General features: G+C 44.2%; 2 protein-coding genes across 2 annotated transcripts in view; one reads left to right on the forward strand and one right to left on the reverse strand.

Annotated features, from left to right (window-relative positions):
* The window catches only part of LOC135554058 (unconventional myosin-X-like), a 6,709-nt gene extending 3,470 nt beyond the window's left edge, over nucleotides 1-3,239 (forward strand). Inside the window, exon 3 of the mRNA XM_064986074.1 lies at nucleotides 843-3,239. Coding sequence (XP_064842146.1) covers nucleotides 843-1,010 — 168 coding nt within the window. The 3' untranslated portion in view covers nucleotides 1,011-3,239. The remainder of the gene's footprint in view (nucleotides 1-842) is intronic.
* A 484-nt stretch (nucleotides 3,240-3,723) lies between these two features.
* On the reverse strand, nucleotides 3,724-20,451 carry LOC135554057 (tubulin gamma-1 chain). The gene is made up of 11 exons (XM_064986073.1): nucleotides 20,262-20,451; nucleotides 19,953-20,065; nucleotides 15,767-15,934; nucleotides 15,500-15,568; nucleotides 13,371-13,450; nucleotides 12,987-13,113; nucleotides 11,881-11,967; nucleotides 10,123-10,272; nucleotides 6,138-6,290; nucleotides 5,669-5,830; nucleotides 3,724-4,928 (listed from the first exon to the last, which is right to left on the reverse strand). The coding sequence occupies exons 1-11, from the start codon at nucleotides 20,308-20,310 to the stop codon at nucleotides 4,731-4,733; spliced, it is 1,356 nt and encodes a 451-aa protein (XP_064842145.1). The 5' UTR covers nucleotides 20,311-20,451; the 3' UTR covers nucleotides 3,724-4,730.
* Between the last annotated feature and the right edge of the window lie 732 nt (nucleotides 20,452-21,183).

Raw genomic sequence — 21,183 nt, forward strand, 5'->3', positions numbered from 1 at the left:
CGCGGAACAAAGCCCTCTCTGTGATCTCTCTCTCACGGGGCACAAGAGTAGCTTTTATTTATTTATTGGTGCAGCAGAACAGGCAAATTGGAGGCCAGCTGAAGGAGGGTGATACTTTTCTGAACTATGGTGCTCACATTGCTCAGTCATAAACGTAGAGGATTTAAGTGGATGGGGCAGAGAGTTCAACGGGAGCTGGTTTGAAGGGGGATATGGTTAAGCTAGAAGTCAACGGTTAAGGCAAGGTTAGCAGCTGAAGTAAGGGTTCAAATTGGTGCCGGCTACTGGACTGGGGTCGTGTTGAAGTTAGCGCAAAGGTTATGGCCAGAGGTCACATAGTGTTTGGGGGAAGGCCAGATGTGGATTGATGGTAGTTGGATAAATTGGGGTTAGGACTTGGTGGCCAACACAACAACATACGATCATAATGCAATATTTTGCTGTGACCTTAAGGACAGATATAAAACCCAGCTGAAACACAGACATAATATGTTGAAATGCAATATCCCATCTGCCTTTGTTGTTGTTAGGGTTGTGTCTTACTGAAGTTCAGTCCAGTGGTGTGAGTGCTGGTGCTGCTGCAGAATGTGCCAAGGCACATCACGCTCTGACCATCCCTGGAGGATTGTGTCTGTTCCAGCAGCAGCTGGATGACATCATCTCTCCCCTCCCTCCCCTCGCTCCTGTGTTGGTGCCAGACACAGACATTGAGAAAGCCACTCCTCACACTGTCACCAGGCTGACTCTCTGTTCTCTCTCTGTTTTCTCTCCCTCGTTCTGTTCTCTCACTACTTCTGTCTCTCTCTCTCTTCCCCCCTCCCTCTGTTCTCTCTCTGTCACAGCTGACTGAGATCATGCAGCTGATGAATGCCTATTTCAGTGCCATCCGTCGCCAGCGTGGGAGGGGCGACGACGTGGTGAGCATCACAGAGGGTACTGCCATCGAGGTGGGCTTCCACCACCTCCCCCCGACACCCACCCTGCTGGAGCTGCCCTCGCACCCCGTGTGATGGGTGCCCCTTCCCCCTGTCCTCAGCTCATACACAGCCTCCTCGGAGCCCCAGCCTAGCAGACCCTGCGCCTGCTTCCTCCACCTCCTCCACTGGGAACAGCACCACAGCCAAAACAAAGAGAGGGCTGTTTTTACTCCTCATCCGTGACAATAAACCTCGCTGGGCTTTCCAACTGAAGGAGCGAGAAGGGGAGGAGCCTGTTTTGTAAGTGAGGCTAGAAACCCACAGAAACCAATGTTGGTGCTGATGAGGTGTCGCCAGCTCCCCCCTTCCTGCCACTCAACCTCTGTTCTCACATGGGAGAACCAGCACCCCGACAACGTGAGGCACGGGACCCGAAGCTGTGGCTCCTTATCTCCTAGAACTCACAGAGCCATACTTCAGGGAGACACACTGTTGCCTAGACATCTATACTTCCCCAACCAGTTACACCACTCACCTAGAGACACTCTGCAGAGCAGAGGACAAACTGTGAACGTGCCTCTGCTATGTTGTTCTACATGTGGTGCTCTGCCTTTCCTAGAATATCCCTCATGCAATAGAAAGGGTGACTGACTCACACCCACACTTTCACCTCCTTTCTCTCTCTCACACACACACTCTGAAAGGGTCTGTTTTCATAAAGACCCCAGCCAGGCTTCCCTTACCTAGAACTGTCGATGTAGCAAGCCGTGTGAACTTGAACTAGATGATGGAGCTCAGTAAGTCACTCTGGCTGTCATGGACAGAACTGCTACTGTCAAGCTGGGTGGGAGAGACTACTGGATGGGACAATTTGATTGGACAAGATGTTATAAAGGATCCAGCCTAATGCTGTGTAACAGAAACTAAAGGATCTTGTGATATGACTGGTCTGTTATTTCTACCAAACACTGATTTCTCCCCCTTTGTCAACTTGCTGTTTGCCCGAGCTATCAACCCAACATGAAACTATGGCTAACACTTGATAGGAGCCTTTTAAATGTCTTGTCTGTTCATTTTTAATAGTTAAGTGATCCAATATTGATCTTATATCTAGGCCTAAACCTCCAATTTAAGGGTGGAACTGTTATTTCCCAGTCTCTGTTTCAGTGGGGAACATATTCGGTGTGGATGGAAATTAGCTAGCTGTCCGCACTCTGAAGAATTGACGTACTCACCTAACCCCCAGCCAGTAACATGGACCATCACAACCACAATGCAGATCCCTGTCTTTTCTCTGCTGTGCCGACATACAGAACCAATGCTGTCCTGACTATTGATGCGTTCTTAGTATTATTTATGTACACACTGTTTGGTGTTGTCTTTTTATTTCATCCATTTTGAATGTCTTAAATAAGAACCTAGCTGTTTTTGTGTTTTTAATTTTTTTTTTTAAGTATGGCTTTGAAATGATCCCATTAACGTCTCATCTAGATCCATTAGGTCACTGTACTGATCAGCCATGTGATCCTATATAGCTTAAGGGCTCTATTCAATCCGTATCGTGGATGTTCAGCGTTAATAAGAGTGTGATTGAAGTTTAAAGGCAATGTTCCCGCATCGGCAGAGACTGCAATCACGGTAAACGCTGCATGAGTCTACTCAATTGGAAATGACTTTTCTATCGCGCAATCAGCAACACAGATTGAATAAAGTCCTAAACTACTTTTTTTTTTGCCACAAAACCACAGCACATTTCCTATCTGTGTTCACTACTTGGCTGGTAGACTTTGTCCAAGTTAATTTAAAGTAACTAAAAAGTGGTGTTTGAGCATGGACCAAAGAGAAGTTCTGCTGTAAGCTTTTTTTCAGAGAATATACCCAGACGTTAGAAAGTTACACCCCAACGTCATTTAGACCGATAGAAGTTTTAGTCATGTTGTAATACAGTAGTCGATTAGGAACCCAGGCTGTGGTGGGATTTTATTTTCCCTAACCTCAGGAGGAAGGACCCACCATGGCACAGCCAGCCCTGCCTCCTGCCCATACGATATGCAGGCAGTCACTGTCCAGTCAGGCCCTCGCTTTTTATACTGCAGCTGCAGGCAGCTACGCTCACGGTCTCGGAGATCCCTCCCTCCGTGTAACTATGAAAAGGAAGACGACAGTCTAACCTGAAGCTCGCTTTGTTTAAAGCTCGTTTGTACACCGCATGGTACCTTCTGTGTGTAATGTGTCTAGTTAATTGCACTATTGTTTTGTTTTTTAACTAACTTGGATGTGCAATAAGTAAACTATAAAGACTATGTAATTAATTCAAAAGCAGCACCATTGTACCATACTGTTTTGTTATTGTGTTAAGGCTCAGTATCACTGAAAAACAAAGCCACTCATTGATGCCCTAGTTTACAGTCCATAGTTAGGTTCTCAACCGGAGCTGCCTGGCAGAGGGGATGGATTTTGGTGCCAGCAACCAGAAAGATTTCTAAAATCTCTCCTTCTGAACAGTGTCTTAGGTTGACACAATGGACTTGACCTGCTTGACCGAGCAGAGGCATTGCTGAGTGAGCCGCCGGCATTTCTTTCAGGTAATGAAGCCTGAAGTAGCGTAGTAGAATTTGATGGGGGGGGGGGGTATTAGCACACAGACACTCCAGGTGAGTTGTAAAGCTTTATCTAGCATTCTTTTGTGGACCCTTGAAAAGCTTTGAAGCGGGCCTTTTCAGAATACAAAGACTAACTGCTAAGGACTGCATGTCAGTGATTGTACTTCATGATGCAGTAATGAACAAGTACCACTTTATCCTAATAGTTTTACAATTATTTATATGAACACCAGCATACAGCTCACATTTAAGTCCACCAATGGCAATGAAGAATATTATTATTATTATTATTATTTTTTAAATAATTTCACAACACAAAGCTCAACATGAAAAGTATATACATCTGGATGGCTACAAAAAAGAAGGAAAACTGTAGATGCGATTTAACAAGCTTCTTGATGCACGTAGAGTAAGAGAAAGTATGGAGTGACACTCCGGCACCAGAGTAGAGAAGTAGGCTGTCCTCTGCCATACTTTGGAAACAGACGTTTTGGTTTAAGTGTGTGTTGGGAAGTAGATACGGGACAGCAGCAACTGATCCGAGGCCTATTGACTTGACTACCCTGTCAGAGCTTGATTATCATGCTCTCTGGTATCATAAACCTTTCAGGAATGTACAAAGACAATAGTCACACCAGGCATTTTATTCCATTCCCCCTTCAAGGACACTGGAGTGTTTCTCCGGCTGGTATGTTAGTCTGTGTGACTGCAAAAGGAACAGCACAAAAGCAGAGTAGTACTACACAGTATAAAAATAATGCCAAACAAGGCTACGAGTTCTGATGTAGAATTCCAAATCAACCCCTAACCACCGGGCACAATATCATACATTCCACCTGTCAAGAGAACAAGATGGAGCTGATACCCATTTGATCCTTTCAGATCTACTATCCATGAAGTGTCTCGTGGCGGGGGTCGTTTTGGAATCCTGCATGAGAGAGAGAAAGACTAGTCATTCACTACTATTCATAACCATCAGTGGGGATTGGATACAGGCACACAGATTGAAGCGTTGTTTTAACTCCCAAACAGAGCTTAAGGACAGAATAGAGGGGAAGAAAAGCAGCAGGGATGAACTTGAACACTTTTCTCCATAGGGATGGGGGAGGTGGCACAGGAGGCAACTAGCTCAGCCCCATCTTTCCCTGGTTGGGCTGTAGAGGGGGACCAGACCCATGTCATGTGACAGGGGTGTATATCCCATCTGTCCTCACTGCTCCTGAGTTCCCCAGGAGATATAGTCGGGCCGCGTGGCAGCACTGTACTCGTCGATGAGCTGCTGCACCACCTCGCGGGAGTTGTCCAGCTCGTCAAAGTTTTCCTTGAAGATGTCCTCCTTGCGGAACTGCTCCAGGAAGGCCTCGCGCTTTCGCAGTTTGTCGTACTGCTTGCAAGTCCGCTCAAACAGCTGCAACGGAGGAAGAGAAAGGGCACCCGGTGAACTTGTAGCAGTGAATACATTACATAATTACATTACATACACCTAATATTAGTCACTTTCTGCCCATTCCCTCAGTCACTGACTGTGTGTTAGGAGGATACCAAAAATACTCATCACCAACCCATGAAGTGTTTTGCCATTGAAATGTTAGCTAAGGATTATAGTTTTGTCACCTTTTAAAATATTTTTGTACAAGGCACCCTACTCCAAGTAGCCACCCTATTCCAAGTAGCCACCCTACTCCAAGTAGCCACCCTACTCCAAGTAGCCACCCTACTCCAAGTAGCCACCCTACTCCAAGTAGCCACCCTACTCCATGTAGCCACCCTACTCCATGTAGCCACCCTACTCCATGTAGCCACCCTACTCCATGTAGCCACCCTACTCCAAGTAGCCACCCTACTCCAAGTAGCCACCCTACTCCAAGTAGCCACCCTACTCCAAGTAGCCACCCTACTCCAAGTAGCCACCCTACTCCAAGTAGCCACCCTACTCCAAGTAGCCACCCTACTCCAAGTAGCCACCCTACTCCAAGTAGCCACCCTACTCCATGTAGCCACCCTACTCCAAGTAGCCACCCTACTCCAAGTAGCCACCCTACTCCAAGTAGCCACCCTACTCCAAGTAGCCACCCTACTCCAAGTAGCCACCCTACTCCAAGTAGCCAACCTTTAGAACCTGTAATGAGAATGCGGGTCGGAGCTTACACAGGAGATGCTGGTGTGATTGGCCATCATCAGGCCGCTGACGCGGTGGGCGGAAGGCAGGTACGGGGACTTCCTGGACAAAGCCACCTGGATGCTGGCTGGACCCCAGGGGATGAAACTGGCCAGCTTACGCTCTCGGATCCTCTGCAGGCTCTTGTGGACCTGCACTCACACAAACAGGAATTGTATCAACTTATGGAAAGTATTGATATTGCAAAAACTTTTGGACCAATATGTTTAACACACAGCACCACAAGGACATTACAATATCCACTGGGTCTTCAGCCATCTCCTTTATAACATCCAAAATAAGCAGAGTCAGCAGCTCATGAACTAATATTGAACTTTTTTTTTTAAATGTCATCCGTAGTTAAAGACAACTGTTTTTATTTTAAAACATTTTTTATATATATAAAAAAAAACACTGAGCTAGCACACATTCTCATGCTAAATATACACACGCACACACCTGGGTGGGGTCCACCTCTCCCTGGATAATGTTGAGGATGGCAATGTAGCAGTGGTTGGTCTGTCTGTCCCTGCCCGTGGACACCATGACATTCTTGGGCTGCAGCAGCCTCCGCATCACATCCAGCACGGTGGTCTTCCTCACACTGGCCACCTGGGAGAGAAACAAAGGAGAGGGCATGTATAAGCACGCATATTCAGAAGTGACAGGAATGCTTTGTTCACTAAAATGTTTTTAAAAGAAGATGATAGTTGGATAACTCAGTCAAGATCTGCGTTTTCAAGAACAGAGATTAAACTAGTACAAATTGGTGGGACTTGCTTTAACTCTTTAAAAAGTATTTTTTGTGGGAGGGGTAGTAGGTTAAAGGTTTACTTTACCATTTAAAGCAAAGCAGTTACATATAGTCAAAGTTAAATGCAATAAAATAATTGTTCTGATCACTTGGATGGAGTTGACATGGTAGTCTGTTACTTTGGATTGTGGGGCAGTTCGATCACAAACATTTTTAAACTACAGTTGTTGGTTGTGAAAACTGAAAAGACAGACAAGACAAAATTGTCTTCTGTCAGAATATAGGGGGTAAAAAAACAGCATGTGGACAACACTCTTAGGAAAGCAACTGGGTTTCAGATAAATACATGTACAATTTACTTTTGTAAAACATTCAGTGTAAATTCAATTTTAGTTGAATGATGCAATGATTAGAAAGTTCTAGGGGAGAGAAATAAGATAATGCATCAAGTGACGACAGCTCTTTAAACGTATTTTGATGGTAGTTGAACTAGGTAGAACAGGTTTGTATCTAGACCTACTAATAGCTAGCTGTAGTTCTAATAAACCAACTCTTCAGGCTGACAGTGAAGTCGGAAAAGTGCATTTCTTGAAGAAAATGTGGTGCGCTTCCTAGCTTGTTTTAGAGTATGTATGGTTTTGAAATATGTTACAGCAGTGCTGGTGTCCGCAGTAGTAATGTTGGGGACTGGTTATAGTTGAACAAGTAGCTAAATGAAAGGTTAGGATACCCTTAACATGTCAAAGTCGGTTTGGTGTCTCTAGCTTGAATGGTTTAATAGTTACTGTTCAAATCACATCCAGTTGCATTTGTCACATGCGCCGAATACAACAGGTGTAGTAGACTTTTCAGTGAAATGCTTACTTTACAAGCCCTTAGCCAACAATGCCGTTTTAAGAAAAGGACCCCCCAAAAAGTAAGAAATAAAACAAATAATTAAAGAGCAGCAGGAAAATAACAATAGCGAGGCTATATACAGAGGGGGCTCGGTCATAGTGTGGTTAGTCGAGGTAATTGAGGTAATATGTACATGTAGGTAGAGTTATTAAAAGTGACTATGCATAGATAATAACAGAGTATCAGCAGCGTAAAAGAGGCGGGGGCAATGCAAATAGTCTGGGTAGCCATTTGATTAGATGTTCACGAGTCTTATGGCTTGGGGGTAGAAGCTGTTTAGAAGCCTCTTGGACCTAGACCTGGCGCTCCGGTACCGCTTGCCGTGCGGTAGCAGAGAGAACAGTCTATAACTAGGGTGGCTGGAGTCTGACAATTTTTAGGGCGTCCTCTAACACCGCCTTATATAGAGGTCCTGGATGGCAGGCACGCACTACCCTCTATAGTGCCTTGCGGTCGGAGGCCGAGCAGTTGCCATACCCGTCAGTTATGCAACCCGTCAGGATGCTCTCGATGGTGCAGCTGTAGAAACTTTTGAGGATCTGGGGACCCATGCCAAGTCTTTTCAGTCCCTTGAGGGGGATAGGTTTCATCGTGCCCTCTTCACGACTGTCCAGGTGTGCTTGGACCATGTTAGTTTGTTGGTGATGTGGACACCAAGGAACTTGAAGCTCTCAACCTGCTCCACTACAGCCCTGTTGATGAGAATGGGGGTGTGCTCGGTCCTCCTTTTCCTGTAGTCCACAAATCATCTCCTTTGTCTTGATCACATTGAGGGAGAGGTTGTTGTTCTTGCCCCACACGGTCAGGTCTCTGATCTCCTCCCTATAGGCTGTCTCGTCGTTGTCGGTGATCAGGCCTACCACTGTTGTGTCATCGGCAAACTTAATGATGATGTTGGAGTCGTGCCTGGTCGTGCAGTCATGAGTGAACAGGGAGTACAGGAGGGGACTGAGCACACACACCTGAGGGGCCCCTGTGTTGAGGATCAGCATGGTGGATGTGTTGTTACCTACCCTTACCACCTGGGGGCGGCCCGTCAGGAAGTCCAGGATCCAGTTCCATAGGGAGGTGTTTAGTCCCAGGGTCCTTAGCTTAGTGATGAGCTTTGAGGGCACTATGGTGTTGAACGCTGAGCTGTAGTCAATGAACACCATTCTCACATAGGTGTTCCTTTTGTCCAGGTGTGAAAGGGCAGTGTGGAGTGCAATAGAAATTGCATCATCTGTGGATCTGTTGGGGCGGTATGCAAATTGGAGTGGGTCTAGGGTTTCTGGGATAATGGTGTTGATGTGAGCTATGACCAGCCTTTCAAAGCATTTCATGGCTACAGACGTGAGCGCTACGGGTTGGTAGTCATTTAGGCAGGTTACCTTAGTGTTCTTGGGCACAGCAACTATGGTGGTCTGCTTGAAACATGTTGGTATTACGGACTCGGACAGGGAGAGGTTGAACATGTCAGTGAAGACACTTGCCAGTTGGTCAGCGCATGCTCGGAGTACAGATCCTGAATAATCTGAAGGTAATCTGTCTGGCCCTGTGAATGTTGACCTGTTTAAATGGTCTTACCTCACATCGGCTGCGGAGAGCGTGATCACACAGTCATCTGGAACAGCTGATGCTCTCATGCTTGTTTCAGTGTTACTTGCCTCGAAGCGAGCATAGAGTAATTTAGCTCGTCTGGTAGGCTCATGTCACCGGGCAGCTCTCGGCTGTGATTCCCTTTGTAGTCTGTAATAGTTGCAAGCCCTGCCTCATCCGATGAGCGTCGGAACCGGTGTAGTACGATTTTATCTTAGTCCTGTATTGATGCTTTGCCTGTTTGATGGTTTGTCTGAGGGCATAGCATCTCATAAGCTTCCGGGTTAGAGCCCCACTCCTTGAAAGCGGCAGGATGTTGCCTGTAATCAATGGGGACGACATCATCGATGCACTTATTGATGAAGCCAGTTGGATAGTTATTTTATGCAAATGTGTATAGCTATAGTTGATAAATCTTTGAAAGAATAGGATAGTTAGGATAGCCAGAACTGTGTAAGTTGGTCTTGTCGATTAATTGGCCAAGCAGCAGGACCACTGAATGGTTACCTCTGTATTCTTATGGCTTTCGTGCAAACCCATGTTCATTTATGCACATTTTAAAAGGGTTATAGTTTTAAAAGTATATATAGTATCAAAAATCTTTTGACAAGTAATCTAAATAGGGTCAGTCTAAACATCTCAGCGTTGGTTTGGAGTTAATAGCTTAAGCGGTGAAAGAGGTTGGTAAAACAAAATCACAAATTCGAGACCTTTCTCGTCTACGCTCTAAATTTGTCTGAGTTGTTGGCAAAGTGGTCAAAATAGCAGATTTTTGTCAAAAGTTGCATTGTGTTACAGTGAATGTTGGAAGTGACGTTACAATAAGGAGCTCTAGAATCTTGAAAAAAGTCCCATTAAAATGAATGAAAAAATGTAGTTTCAAAAGTATAAATCGTAAAAAAAAAGAAAGTTGGATGCAAGCACACCATTCCGGACCAGTCTTCACATTTTAAAGTTTGAATGGCGTTTCGAGCCTAAATGGTGTAAGAGTAGCATGCAGAAGAATAATAATAAAAATACGTTTGATGAAGACTTCAGTGTTTTGGAAAAAACGAGCGCCGACTGGGTTTTATTGTTTTGAACGGTCATCCAATCGCATCTTTATAGAGGTCCAACTTTCAGACCTGAAGATCACGGACGTCATGATTTTTTCCAGAGTTCACAGGTGTCTTGAAAGCACCAAGACGTACTACGCGGTCACTGAGAACTACTTACCGATTGGTCAGTGGTGAGCGGTGTGTAGCCAGTCATGAGGAAGTGAAGGCGGGGCGTGGGGATGAGAGAGGCAATCAGACCAATCAGGTCGTTGTTCATATATCCAGGGTAACGCAGAGTGGTTGTGCTGGCTGACATGATGGTGGAAACCTGTGGAGAGAAAAAAAAAATTTAGTTGACATAATTACTTGTGGCTGTTTTTATTTCCGTAATCTTGTCAATTTCTGCCGGGCAATCACCAGGAGTGTACAGTGGTCATAAGAAATAAAGCCTTTATGACAAGGATCATCACCTAGATTCAGCCGCGGGACAATTTTTTCATGAGTGGATTGTCAGGGAGCCGGAAAATATTTATAAATCATTTGTAGACTGCAAGAAGCCCAAATAGGTAAAATATTTCAAACCTTGCTTACATTTGTATACGATCACATATACAGTATGGTCTCTATTATGCGTGAGAATACTTTGGAACAGATTTCCAAAATTAAAATCACTTGGGGCTGATTTGCTGGTGTTTTTACAGTATTTAATGTTTTAAAAAAAGACATGATATATGAGATTGTATGGTTAGAAGGTTAGCCTAGAGAGGGGTATATAGGGCTGGCACAATTACTGTATGAACAACTGTCATGAAAATAAATAACCGGCACAACTGTTTAAATATTATTTGGGGGTGGAATGAACAGCTGACTGAAGACGGAATTCGTGAGGCCGAGTCCGTTTCTACAGTAACATGGACTCTTAACGTGATGAAACTGCTGTTCCTTGTTGAAACAAGCAAGGAGTTGCCTAGACAGTGTTCCCCTCCCTGCAGCGGCACACATAGAAATATAATGAATAGAACAGACTTGGCACCTCTAACCCTGGCAATTTGACTGGTAAACTGGTACACTCGCAACGGCTACCTGGTATTGTGATACAATACTTTCCATGGAAATGTAGAATGTTCATTCAAATGATTTTAACTGACGTGGCTCATGCAATGGAATGTAGTTTTTGTAATGTCAGTTGAGTTGAATCAACAAATCAGAGCACATTTTGACAGGTACACTTCCTGCTTTTACTTCCTCCTTTGTTCCTACGGGTACACTCGCAATAGCCGCCAGTCCACCCATTATGCCACCATTGAATGGGGACACCTGTTCTATTTATTCTATTTCTATGGCAGCACATGCAGTCAGGAGCAGAGGAAAGGGGAATTTAAAAAATATATATAAATAATAATAATAATATAACATTTGACCAGTTATTACGGTGTCCGAGTTCATTTGCATGGCCAACTAGTCATCCGAATCCCATGACCGCCACAGCCCTAGGGATATAGACATATTTGACCACAATTTTGTTTTTTAAACAATCACTGGGTGTTCATTCAACAATAATTCCTAGGGAGTGTGAGATCCAGTTTGACAGCTAAAGTGTGAGGAGTAACTAGTCTAACTAGTTAGTCAGAATGTCCTGAGGTTTGAACAAACAGTGTGAGGTTTACCTCACGCATACACGCTCTCTGTATTCGCCTAATCATATCTGGGTCACAGCCAGTAGGCGATAAACAGTAGCCTGGTCACAGTTCAGTTTGTGTTGTATTACCGACTTGGCAAGACAGCACAAACAGATCTGGGACCAGGCTATCAAAACGCCTCTGTTAAAAAACACTTTCTCCTCTCGGGTGTCTTGTGATCTAGAACCTGGATATTGAGAACACCACTAGGGAGGGAGGTGGAGCTTGCACCTGAGTGGCAGGTGTCAATCACTCACCAGCTGGTTGATCTGGGAGAAGGAGGGGTTCTGGATGTGCAGCCTGTCGGTGGCGATGCGGTTCAGAGCAGTGTTGTCCAGTACCACCTGACACACACACACACACACACAAGTCAAAAAGAGAAACAGAATGAGAGGGATGTGTAGACATGAGGTCAGAAGATTGACATTTCCACAGAAAGACAGCAATGGGGAGGTTTGACTTTAGAATTAGGGGAAACAGAGGCAAGAGAGAGATGCTGTGTGATAGAGACTAGTTAACAGTGGGCTGTAATCCAATCCTCCAGTCAGTCTTGATGGGTAAAGCAGAGTAGACAGTGTGCTGCTGTGTGAAGACTGAAGCATTGAGGCACAAACTGTGCGTCACTAACAGGGGAACCAATTTTTCTCCACATAGATTCTATTAGCTGTGGGGGCTAACCCAATAAGCCTGTGTAGAGGCCCTTGCGTAAACTCCTGCAGGAGGAAGTAGATATTGGAGAGGAGAAACATTAGGCCGTCAGAGCATCTCGGGAACTAATACAATCATCAATCCCAGGCAGCAAAGATGTAATCATCCAGAGATGTAAATGTCCACCAACACCGCCTCATTACCAGTCATACACACCAGCAGCCAGGGAAGAATCCCTTTCTGTTACAGCGTGTTGCCGGGCTGGCAGCGACGGTCCTAAAAAAATTATTCATGATATACAGGCCCTGTGGCTCCGAGTTCAACTTCCTCTCTCTAAGACTTGGCCATGGAGCTTGCCTGAGGAGAGAGAGACAGGAGAGCGATGAGGCTTGTCCGTCCCCATCCTGTGGTGTTTTGGGGGATAATGAGACCGTACCAGTTTGGACAGGATGTTTGTAACTTTCAACAATAACAAGATAGCGTGGAACTGGCACGTCTTGTCTTCAGTATTTATTTATTTTTTTAAATCACATTTTAACGGCACAAGGGGACGTTCTCGAAAAAATTACCATGCAACATCAGAGCATGGATTTGATTCCAGGAAATAACCTTTTGTCTATTCCCCACACAACGCAAGCCAGACGAAGGCAAAAAGCACAGATGAGTGAGGGTGGGTGAGTGTGTGTGTGTAGATGTGTGTGTATTTCTTGCTCACCACACAGTCTGCGTTCTGGGTGAGCCTCTTGAGTGTGAGCAGTGAGTTGTAGGGCTGCACCACCACGTCGCTCATCTCATCCTGGTTAGGAAACACAGAGTAGGTCTGCACCAGTTTCTTAGGGTACCTGGCCAACACACACAGGAAGAGAATAGAAAAGTAGCACACACCAGGTCACAGAAAAACATCCTAAAGTGGAAAACTAAAAGGTGCCCCCAGGGAGAGAATATTATCTCTCCAATGGAGGCTGGGACAATTATGGTTACAATTAGGAGAGAGTTTCTACTTCATCAATTATAAAAGTCTACTAACTTTACAGCAGTCAAACAGAAAGGTTGGAAATTCAGCCTCCCTGTGTGTGTGTGTGTGTGTGTGTGTTTAGACCTGTCATTGAGCCTCTCCAGCAGGTAGGATCCCAGTCCGGACCCGGTTCCCCCAGCGATGGAGTGACAAAGGACAAAACCCTGCAACAGAGAAACAGAACCATCGTAATTCCTTAATTTCACTGCTCTGGGTGAAAAGATTAAAACGTCTACAATTTTTGGGCCCATTCAGACAAACGAGCAATTTCCTCTGGCTCAGTGCGTCACTATCACTCGCATATTTCCTGACAGCTGACACCCCTACGATTCTATTGATGCGTCTCTCATCTCGATGTGATATTCACACAGGGATTTAAAACTCCCAACACGAAAATACAATACAAAAGCATTTTGTAGAATTGTTAGAAACAAACCACTTTCTCTTGGTCACAGCTGGACTAAATCAGTTTGTGCTCACTGCTTAAAGATGGTGTGATGTAGTCGGCGGGCATTTGAGTGGCGTCTGTGCGTTAATCAGAGGACGCAGGGCAGAATATTATCTGTCTAGTTCTATGTAATTCCTATTTTTTATTTAACCAGGTCAATTTTGTACTGTTACTAAATATTATCATATCTATTTTACAGGTATAAGGAAAGTAAAATCCTATAGTTAGTCGATTTATAATTTGATTGTTACTATATTTAGAAAGCATATCAGTTATTTCAAGCCCTATTCATCAACTTTTGTTGAATAGGATCTACATCACATACACTGAGTGTCCAAAACATGAAGAACACCTGCTTTTTCCATGACATAGACTGACCAGGTGAATCTAGGTGAAAGCTATGATCCCTTATTGATGCCACATGTTAAATCCTCTTTAATCAGTGTAGAGGAAGGGGAGGAGACAGGTTAAAGAAGGATTTTTAAGCCTTGAGACATGGATTGTGTGTGTGCCATTCAGAGGGTGAATTTGTAAGACAAAAAAATTTAAGTGCCTTTGAATGGGGTATGGTAGTAGGTGCCAGGCACACCGGTTTGTGTTAAGAACACTGCTGGGTTTTTCACGCTCAACAGTTTCCCGTGTAGATCAAGAATGGTATACCACCCAAAGGACATCCAGCATCCCTGTGGAACGCTTCCGACACCTTGTAGAGTCCATGCCCCAACGAATCGAGGCTGTTCTGAGGGCAACTCAATATTAGGAAGGTGTTCCTAATGTTTAGTATACTCAGTGTGTATTTCATATTTTGATCATATTTTTAATGTGTACTTGTTACCTCAAAAGTGACTACACCTGAGAAATGTATAACTATTTATACCAGAAAAGTGAGATTTTAATCTTCCTCGGAGTATGCAGCATTACTAGTTGTTTATGACCCTCTCATGATATATTATTACTTTTGAGTATGTCTATTTAGGCAGAAATCTACATTTTAGATTACATCCATCAGGTTAAGTAGTAGTATTTATTGTACTGTGCCACGACATGTGTTTACGCCTCCCACTCTCCACCCACCCAACCCCACAAGTAGGCTCTCTCCTTCGCCTAGACAGCCATGTAATACCTGCCTTCTACTCCAGTCCAGCTATTACCACCCAACACGGCATGCCACACACTCTCTCACACACACCCTCTCAAATGCATGTCCACACACTCTAAATAATAATGTGGGGTCATAAAGAGTAGGGGCAACAGAAATGACACAGACTTCTATGGGGAAAGTCATGTTGTTTTAAGGGAGGCAACCTTACAGTGGCAGTTGAGGAACTTTTTTTTTTTTTTTGCAAAAGGCTTGAAATAACAGCATTTACTAGTTTTAAGATGACATGTGTGGGCTCCCATTTTATGTGTCCTCTCTTAAGGTTACCCATTATAAGTCACCAAAGAAAGCCTGCTTTCCACCACAGCACAACTGAAGGGAAAGAGTAAAAAAAAAAAGAACCGAAAAACCTATATTCCTTTCACACGTCAGTCAGTTACATATGGAGACAGGAATCAGGAAGTGTTTCATTCTGGATAGTCCCTTCCCATTTTCAGTTTCTCCCTCCAATGTTCTCCTCACGTGAGGCAGGATATGCAGTCAGTGCAGTGTGTGTATGAGACGGGAGAATTGTTGGAATGCTTCCAAACTCAGGCCTGCCGACTCCTTAGCTTTCACCCCATACGCTCTGTGGACCAATCAGAGACTGAGAAAGAGTGGGCTTGCCTCCAAGCTGTCGCTGCCGTCCGCCTCTCTGTCGATGATATCGAAGATCTCCTCGTGGATTTTCTCACCCTGCAAACAACAAGACATGCATTATTCCAGATAGTTATATGGGTGAATGTAGTTACTAAAGAATTATAACAACAACATAACCAAACTTCTACTAGATATGCATTATTCGCCTCAAGGCTAAAGCTTTTATTCTCTACATGGACGCTGTCCTTTAGCCTCTGGCCTAGCTACAACCAACAACATGGTCCACATAGTCACCTGCGAGAAGCCACTGGCCCAGTTGTTCCCTGCACCTCCTCCGTGCTCCGACAGGTAGATGTTCTCTGGGTTGTACAGGTTGGCGTAGGGGGAGTTGAGGATAGAGTGGATCACCCTGGGCTCCAGATCCAACAAAACAGCACGGGGGATGTAATGTTCATCGTCTGCCTGTGGACCATATAGAGAGAGGGGTAAGACTTACTCCTACTTGATGCACAGAAAGCAAAGCATACACAATAATAATAGTAGTTTGGTGACTACCTACGGCACCCGATGTCACAGGAAGGCCAAAAAGAGCATCAAGGACATCAAACACCCCGAGCCACGGCCTGTTCACCCCGCTATCATCCAGAAGGCGAGGTCAGTACAGGTGTATCAATGCTGGGACCGAGAGACTGACAAACAGCTTCGATCTTAAGGCCATCAGACTGTTAAATAGCCATCACTAGCCGGCTTCCACCCGACTACACAACCCTGCACCTTGGAGGCTGCTGCCCTATATACAGACTTGGAATCACTTGCCACTTTAATAACGTTTACTCATCTCATATGTATATACTGTATTCTATTCTACTGTATTTCAGTCAATGCCACTCCGACATTGCTCAATCTAATATTTATATCATTCTCAATTCCATTCTTTCACTTTTAGATTTGTGTTGGAGCTATGATCACAAACATGTCTCTACAACTGCAATAACATCCGCTAAACATGTGTATGTGACCAATAATATTTGATCGCAGTAACATGGTGAACGCTGACTGCCATAAATTATTAGACTGCTCCATCTAGTGGGGAATAAATGGTACAGTCCGTGATGCACGCTGTCCATTTCGTGTCAATACAGCAGCTGCTGCACCACATCATTAGTTTTTATTTCTAACTAGGCAAGTCAGTTAAGAACAAATTGTTATTTACAATGATGACCTACCAAAAGGCATCCTGTGGGGACGGGGGCTGGGATTTAAAAAAATATCTAAAATAAAAATATAGGACAAAACACACATCACGACAAGAGACACACCACATAAAGAAAGACCTAAGACAACAAAGCATGGCACAACATGGCAGCAACACATGACAACAAGGCATGGTTGTAACACAACACAACAACATGGTAGCAACACAACATGGTAGCAGCACAAAACATGATACAGACATTATTGGGCACAGACAACAGCAAAGTGCAAAAAGGTAGAGACAATAATACAGCATGCGAAGCAGCCACAACTGTCAGGAAGAGGGTCAATTATTGAGTCTTAGAATGAAGAGATGCAACTGTCCAGTTTGAGTGTTTGTTGCAGCTCGTTCCAGTCGCTAGCTGCAGTGAACTGAAAAGAAGAGCGACCCAGGGATGTGTGTGCTTTGGGGACCTTTAACAGAAAGTGACTGGCAGAACAGGTGTTGTATGTGGAGGATGATGGATGCAGTAGATATCTCAGATAGGAGGGAGTGAGGCCTAAGAGAGTTTTATAAATAAGCATCAACCAGTGGGTCTTGCGATGGGTATACAGAGATGACCAGTTTACAGAGGAGTATAGAGTGCAGTGATGTGTCCTATAAGGAGCATTGGTGGCAAATCTGATGGCCGAATGGTAAAGAACATCTAGCCGCTCGAGAGCACCCGTACCTGCCGATCTATAAATTACGTCTCTGTAATCTAGCATGGGTAAGAGGGTCATCTGAATCAGGGTTAGTTTGGCACCTGGGGTGAAAGAGGAGCGATTACGATAGAGGAAACCAAGCCTAGATTTAACCTTAGCCTGCAGCTTTGATATGTGCTGAGAGAAGGACAGTGTACCGTCTAGCCTTACTCCCAAGTAATTGTATGAGGTGACTACCTCAAGCTCTAAACCCTCAGAGGAAGTAATCACACCTGTGGGGAGAGGGGCATTCTTCTTACCAAACCACATGACCTTTGTTTTGGGAGGTGTTCATAAGGTTAAGAGCAGAGAAAGCTTTGATGTAGAGCGTTTAACACAACATCTGGGGAGGGGCCAGCTGAGTATAAGACTATCATCTGCGTATAAATGGATGAGAGAGCTTCCTACTGCCTGAACTATGTTGTTGATGTACATTGAAAAGAGTGTGTGGCCTACGATCGAGCCTTGAGGCACTGCCATTGCGACAGGCAGTGGCTGAGACAGCAGATGTTCTGACTTTATACACTGCACTCTTTGAGAGAGGCAGTTAGCAAACCAGGCCAAAAACCCCTCGGAGACACCAATACTCCATGGCCTGCCCACAAGAATGGAATGGTCTACCGTATCAAAAGCTTTGGCCAAGTTAATAAAAATAGCAGCACAACATTGCTTAGAATCAAGGGCAATGGAGACATCATTGAGGACCTTTAAGGTTGCAGTGACACATCCACAACCTGAGCGGAAACAAGATTGCATACCATAGAGAATACTATAGACATCAAGAAAGCCAGTCAGTTGATTATTGACAAGTTTTTCCAACACTTTTGATATACAGGGCAAACTAGCAATAGGCCTATAACATTTAGGATCAGCTTGATCTCCCCCTTTAAATAAAGGACACGACGTGGCTGCCTTCCAAGCAATGGGAACATCCTCAGAGAGGAGAGACAGGTTAAAAGGGTTGGAGGCAACGATAGGGACAGCAACCTTAAAGATGAAAGGGTCTAAACCATCTGACCCAGATGTTAAGTTTTAAGAGCTCCTTTAGCAACTCAGACTCAGTGACCACCAGCAGGGGGAAAAAAGAGGGCGGAGCATCGGGGCTAGTAGCATTAGAAGGGGTGGGAGATGAGGAAATGTTGGACGGGCAAGGAGGCATGGCTGAGTCAAATAGGAATCCTGACTTAAGGAAGTGATTAAAGAGCTTAGCCATGTGCTCCTTGTCAGTAACAACCACATCAACATTAAGGGACATGGACAGCTGTGAGGAGGAGGGTTTATTCTCCTGGTCTTTAACCATTTTCCAGAAGTTCTTGGGGTTAGACCCAGAGAGAACTTCTCCTTAAACTCTGGCCTTCCAGATAGCCTGAGTGCACATATTTCTCATTTGCCTGGACGAGAGCCCATCAGTCCGAGCATGCCGAGCCTTTCACCAAATGGAATTCTTGAGGTGGAGTAAGTCTACAAGATCACAGTCAAACCAGGGGTTGAACTGGTTTTTAATTCTCATTTTCTTTATGGGTGAGCATTTGTTAACAATACCACTGAAAATATCAAAAAAGAAGGTCCAAGCATCTTCAACAGAGGGGATCAAGCGGATTCTACACCAATTTACAGAGGCCAGGTCATGAAGGAAGGCTTGCTCATTAAAGTTTTTTAGCGTCAGGTTGTTTCACTGAGCAGCCATAACAAACACAGGCTGTAAAACAGTGATCACTAAGGTCATTACAGAAAACACCAGTGTGATACCTATTGAGATGATTTGTGACAATAACATCAAGGAGAGTAGCCTTTTCTGGGTGTTTAGAGTCATACCTTGTGAGATTGGTAATAATCTGAGAAAGATTTAGGGAGTCCAATTGCTTTAGGACTTGGTCAGGTGGTTTAAGTATGTCCCAGTTTAGGTCACCTAGCAGGACAAATTCAGACTTCGTGTAAGGGGTCATGAGAGAGCAGGTAGGGTACAGGCTGGTGTTGATGGTGGCCCATAACACCCAGCAACAGTCAACAAAGAGTTATTTCAAAGTGCAATGCTAAAAACCAGCAAATCCAATTGTTTGGGGACAGACTTGGAGGAGACAGCCGAGCACTGAAGGTGTTCGCTGGTAAAGAATGCCACTCCACCACCTTTGGAAGATCTGTCTTTAAAAAAAGTATTATTATTATTTATTTTTACCTATATTTAACTTTCCCTGTCTGTATAGTCAGTGGATAACTGTCATGTACTGTACTTTAGTTTGAAGCCAAATCTAGCAACCTGCCAAGCCCACATCAGGACCAATAGACAGAGAGGCAAGGATTCCCTCTAGTCTATCGCCCTTTCTCAATTAATATTTTCTTGACTCCTCACATCCTTGCTCCTCGTTTCCTTCTCAAAACACATTGGAGAAGACGGTTTGAGGGGACCTTGAAACTTCTCCAATACGGTTGAGAAGGATACAGGGTGATAAGATGCGATGCCTACACGCACTCTCTCCCCATGGCTCCATACCCGGGATAGGAACCTGACCCACTTATCTAGCTAGCCAAAAATGTTCTGTACCTGATAGAAGAAGACATCCTTCCTGTCAGTGCCCTCTGTGGCGAACTCCTCCACAATCCCCTCCGGACTGATGCCATGCTCTGCACAGAGTTGTTTCCAAAACTCAAAACCAACTGCAATGGAGTGGAAATAAGATGCATTTAATTACAACACCAAACCCATGCATGATACGTGCAAGTCCAGTAGTTGTTATTTTACTACTAGTCTAGCTGTTGGCTAGCATTGCTATGCCTACAGTTGTTAACGTTAGGTATATGTACTAACGTTAGCTAGCTAATAATTTGTAGCAGGGGAAAGACTTCACCGTACTTTGGTTTCCACATTGGCCAAGTTGAAGTGTTATGATTTCTCGGGGCATATTCCTTTTTTTTTTGTAGATCCCCTACCAGCGAAGTCTATAATCGGAGAGACTGCTGTCTAACCGACCACTGTATTAATCTTGCTGGCCTGGCTGCTGCTTCCCGCTTGGAAATACCGCATAAATGGAGTCACAACGCCAAACGGCATTTGCGACAATGCGCATGCTCACATTCTTCTTCTTCTACAATATTACAGCGTTCCGCAAACACAGTTCATAGGGGCATGCCGCCACCTACTGTACTGGATTGTGTAGTCAATCACAGTTTACAGAATAATGAATAAAGAACCAAACATTAAGAGAAACTAAACCATCCTATCTAATCCTGTATTACTAAGAAAAGAAAAAAAGAGCCCTACTAACTTCTATCAAATCCTGCATGCTCACATATTAGGGCTGCATTCATCAAATAGTAGGAGTTGAGTAAAATAGTTTGGCAGAATTGCTGTGAATAGAAGTACTATATACTTTACTACAATAAAAGAAATAATTGACTTTTCCGAAATTGTCTGGATATAATGAAATATCTCTAAAATCCTATTTAAATGTGGCTATTTCATTATGTGTGACCAGAGTGAAACATCAATGTTACGCATACATTGTGCAGGACGCATATGCTGAGGCAGTAAAGAAAGTAGAGGAAGATAGGGTCAAATGGGATGGATCCTGAGAGGAGTAGTGTTACTAGTAGATCTGTACCAGTACAGAGGGATAGACCAATACGTGATATATGCTTCAGTAAGATATTATTTTTTAGCTTTTATTGCAATGGTTATCAACTGTACTGGAGGGATGGAACGTAAATCGCAGAAAAGTGAGGTTGTGGTGTCACCGGCAGAGAGGTATTTGGGTGTGCCAGACTTTCAGGTTGTT

The sequence above is a fragment of the Oncorhynchus masou genome, chromosome 14 (assembly GCF_036934945.1).
Source record: "Oncorhynchus masou masou isolate Uvic2021 chromosome 14, UVic_Omas_1.1, whole genome shotgun sequence".
In the NCBI taxonomy this organism is placed as follows: Eukaryota; Metazoa; Chordata; class Actinopteri; order Salmoniformes; family Salmonidae; genus Oncorhynchus; species Oncorhynchus masou.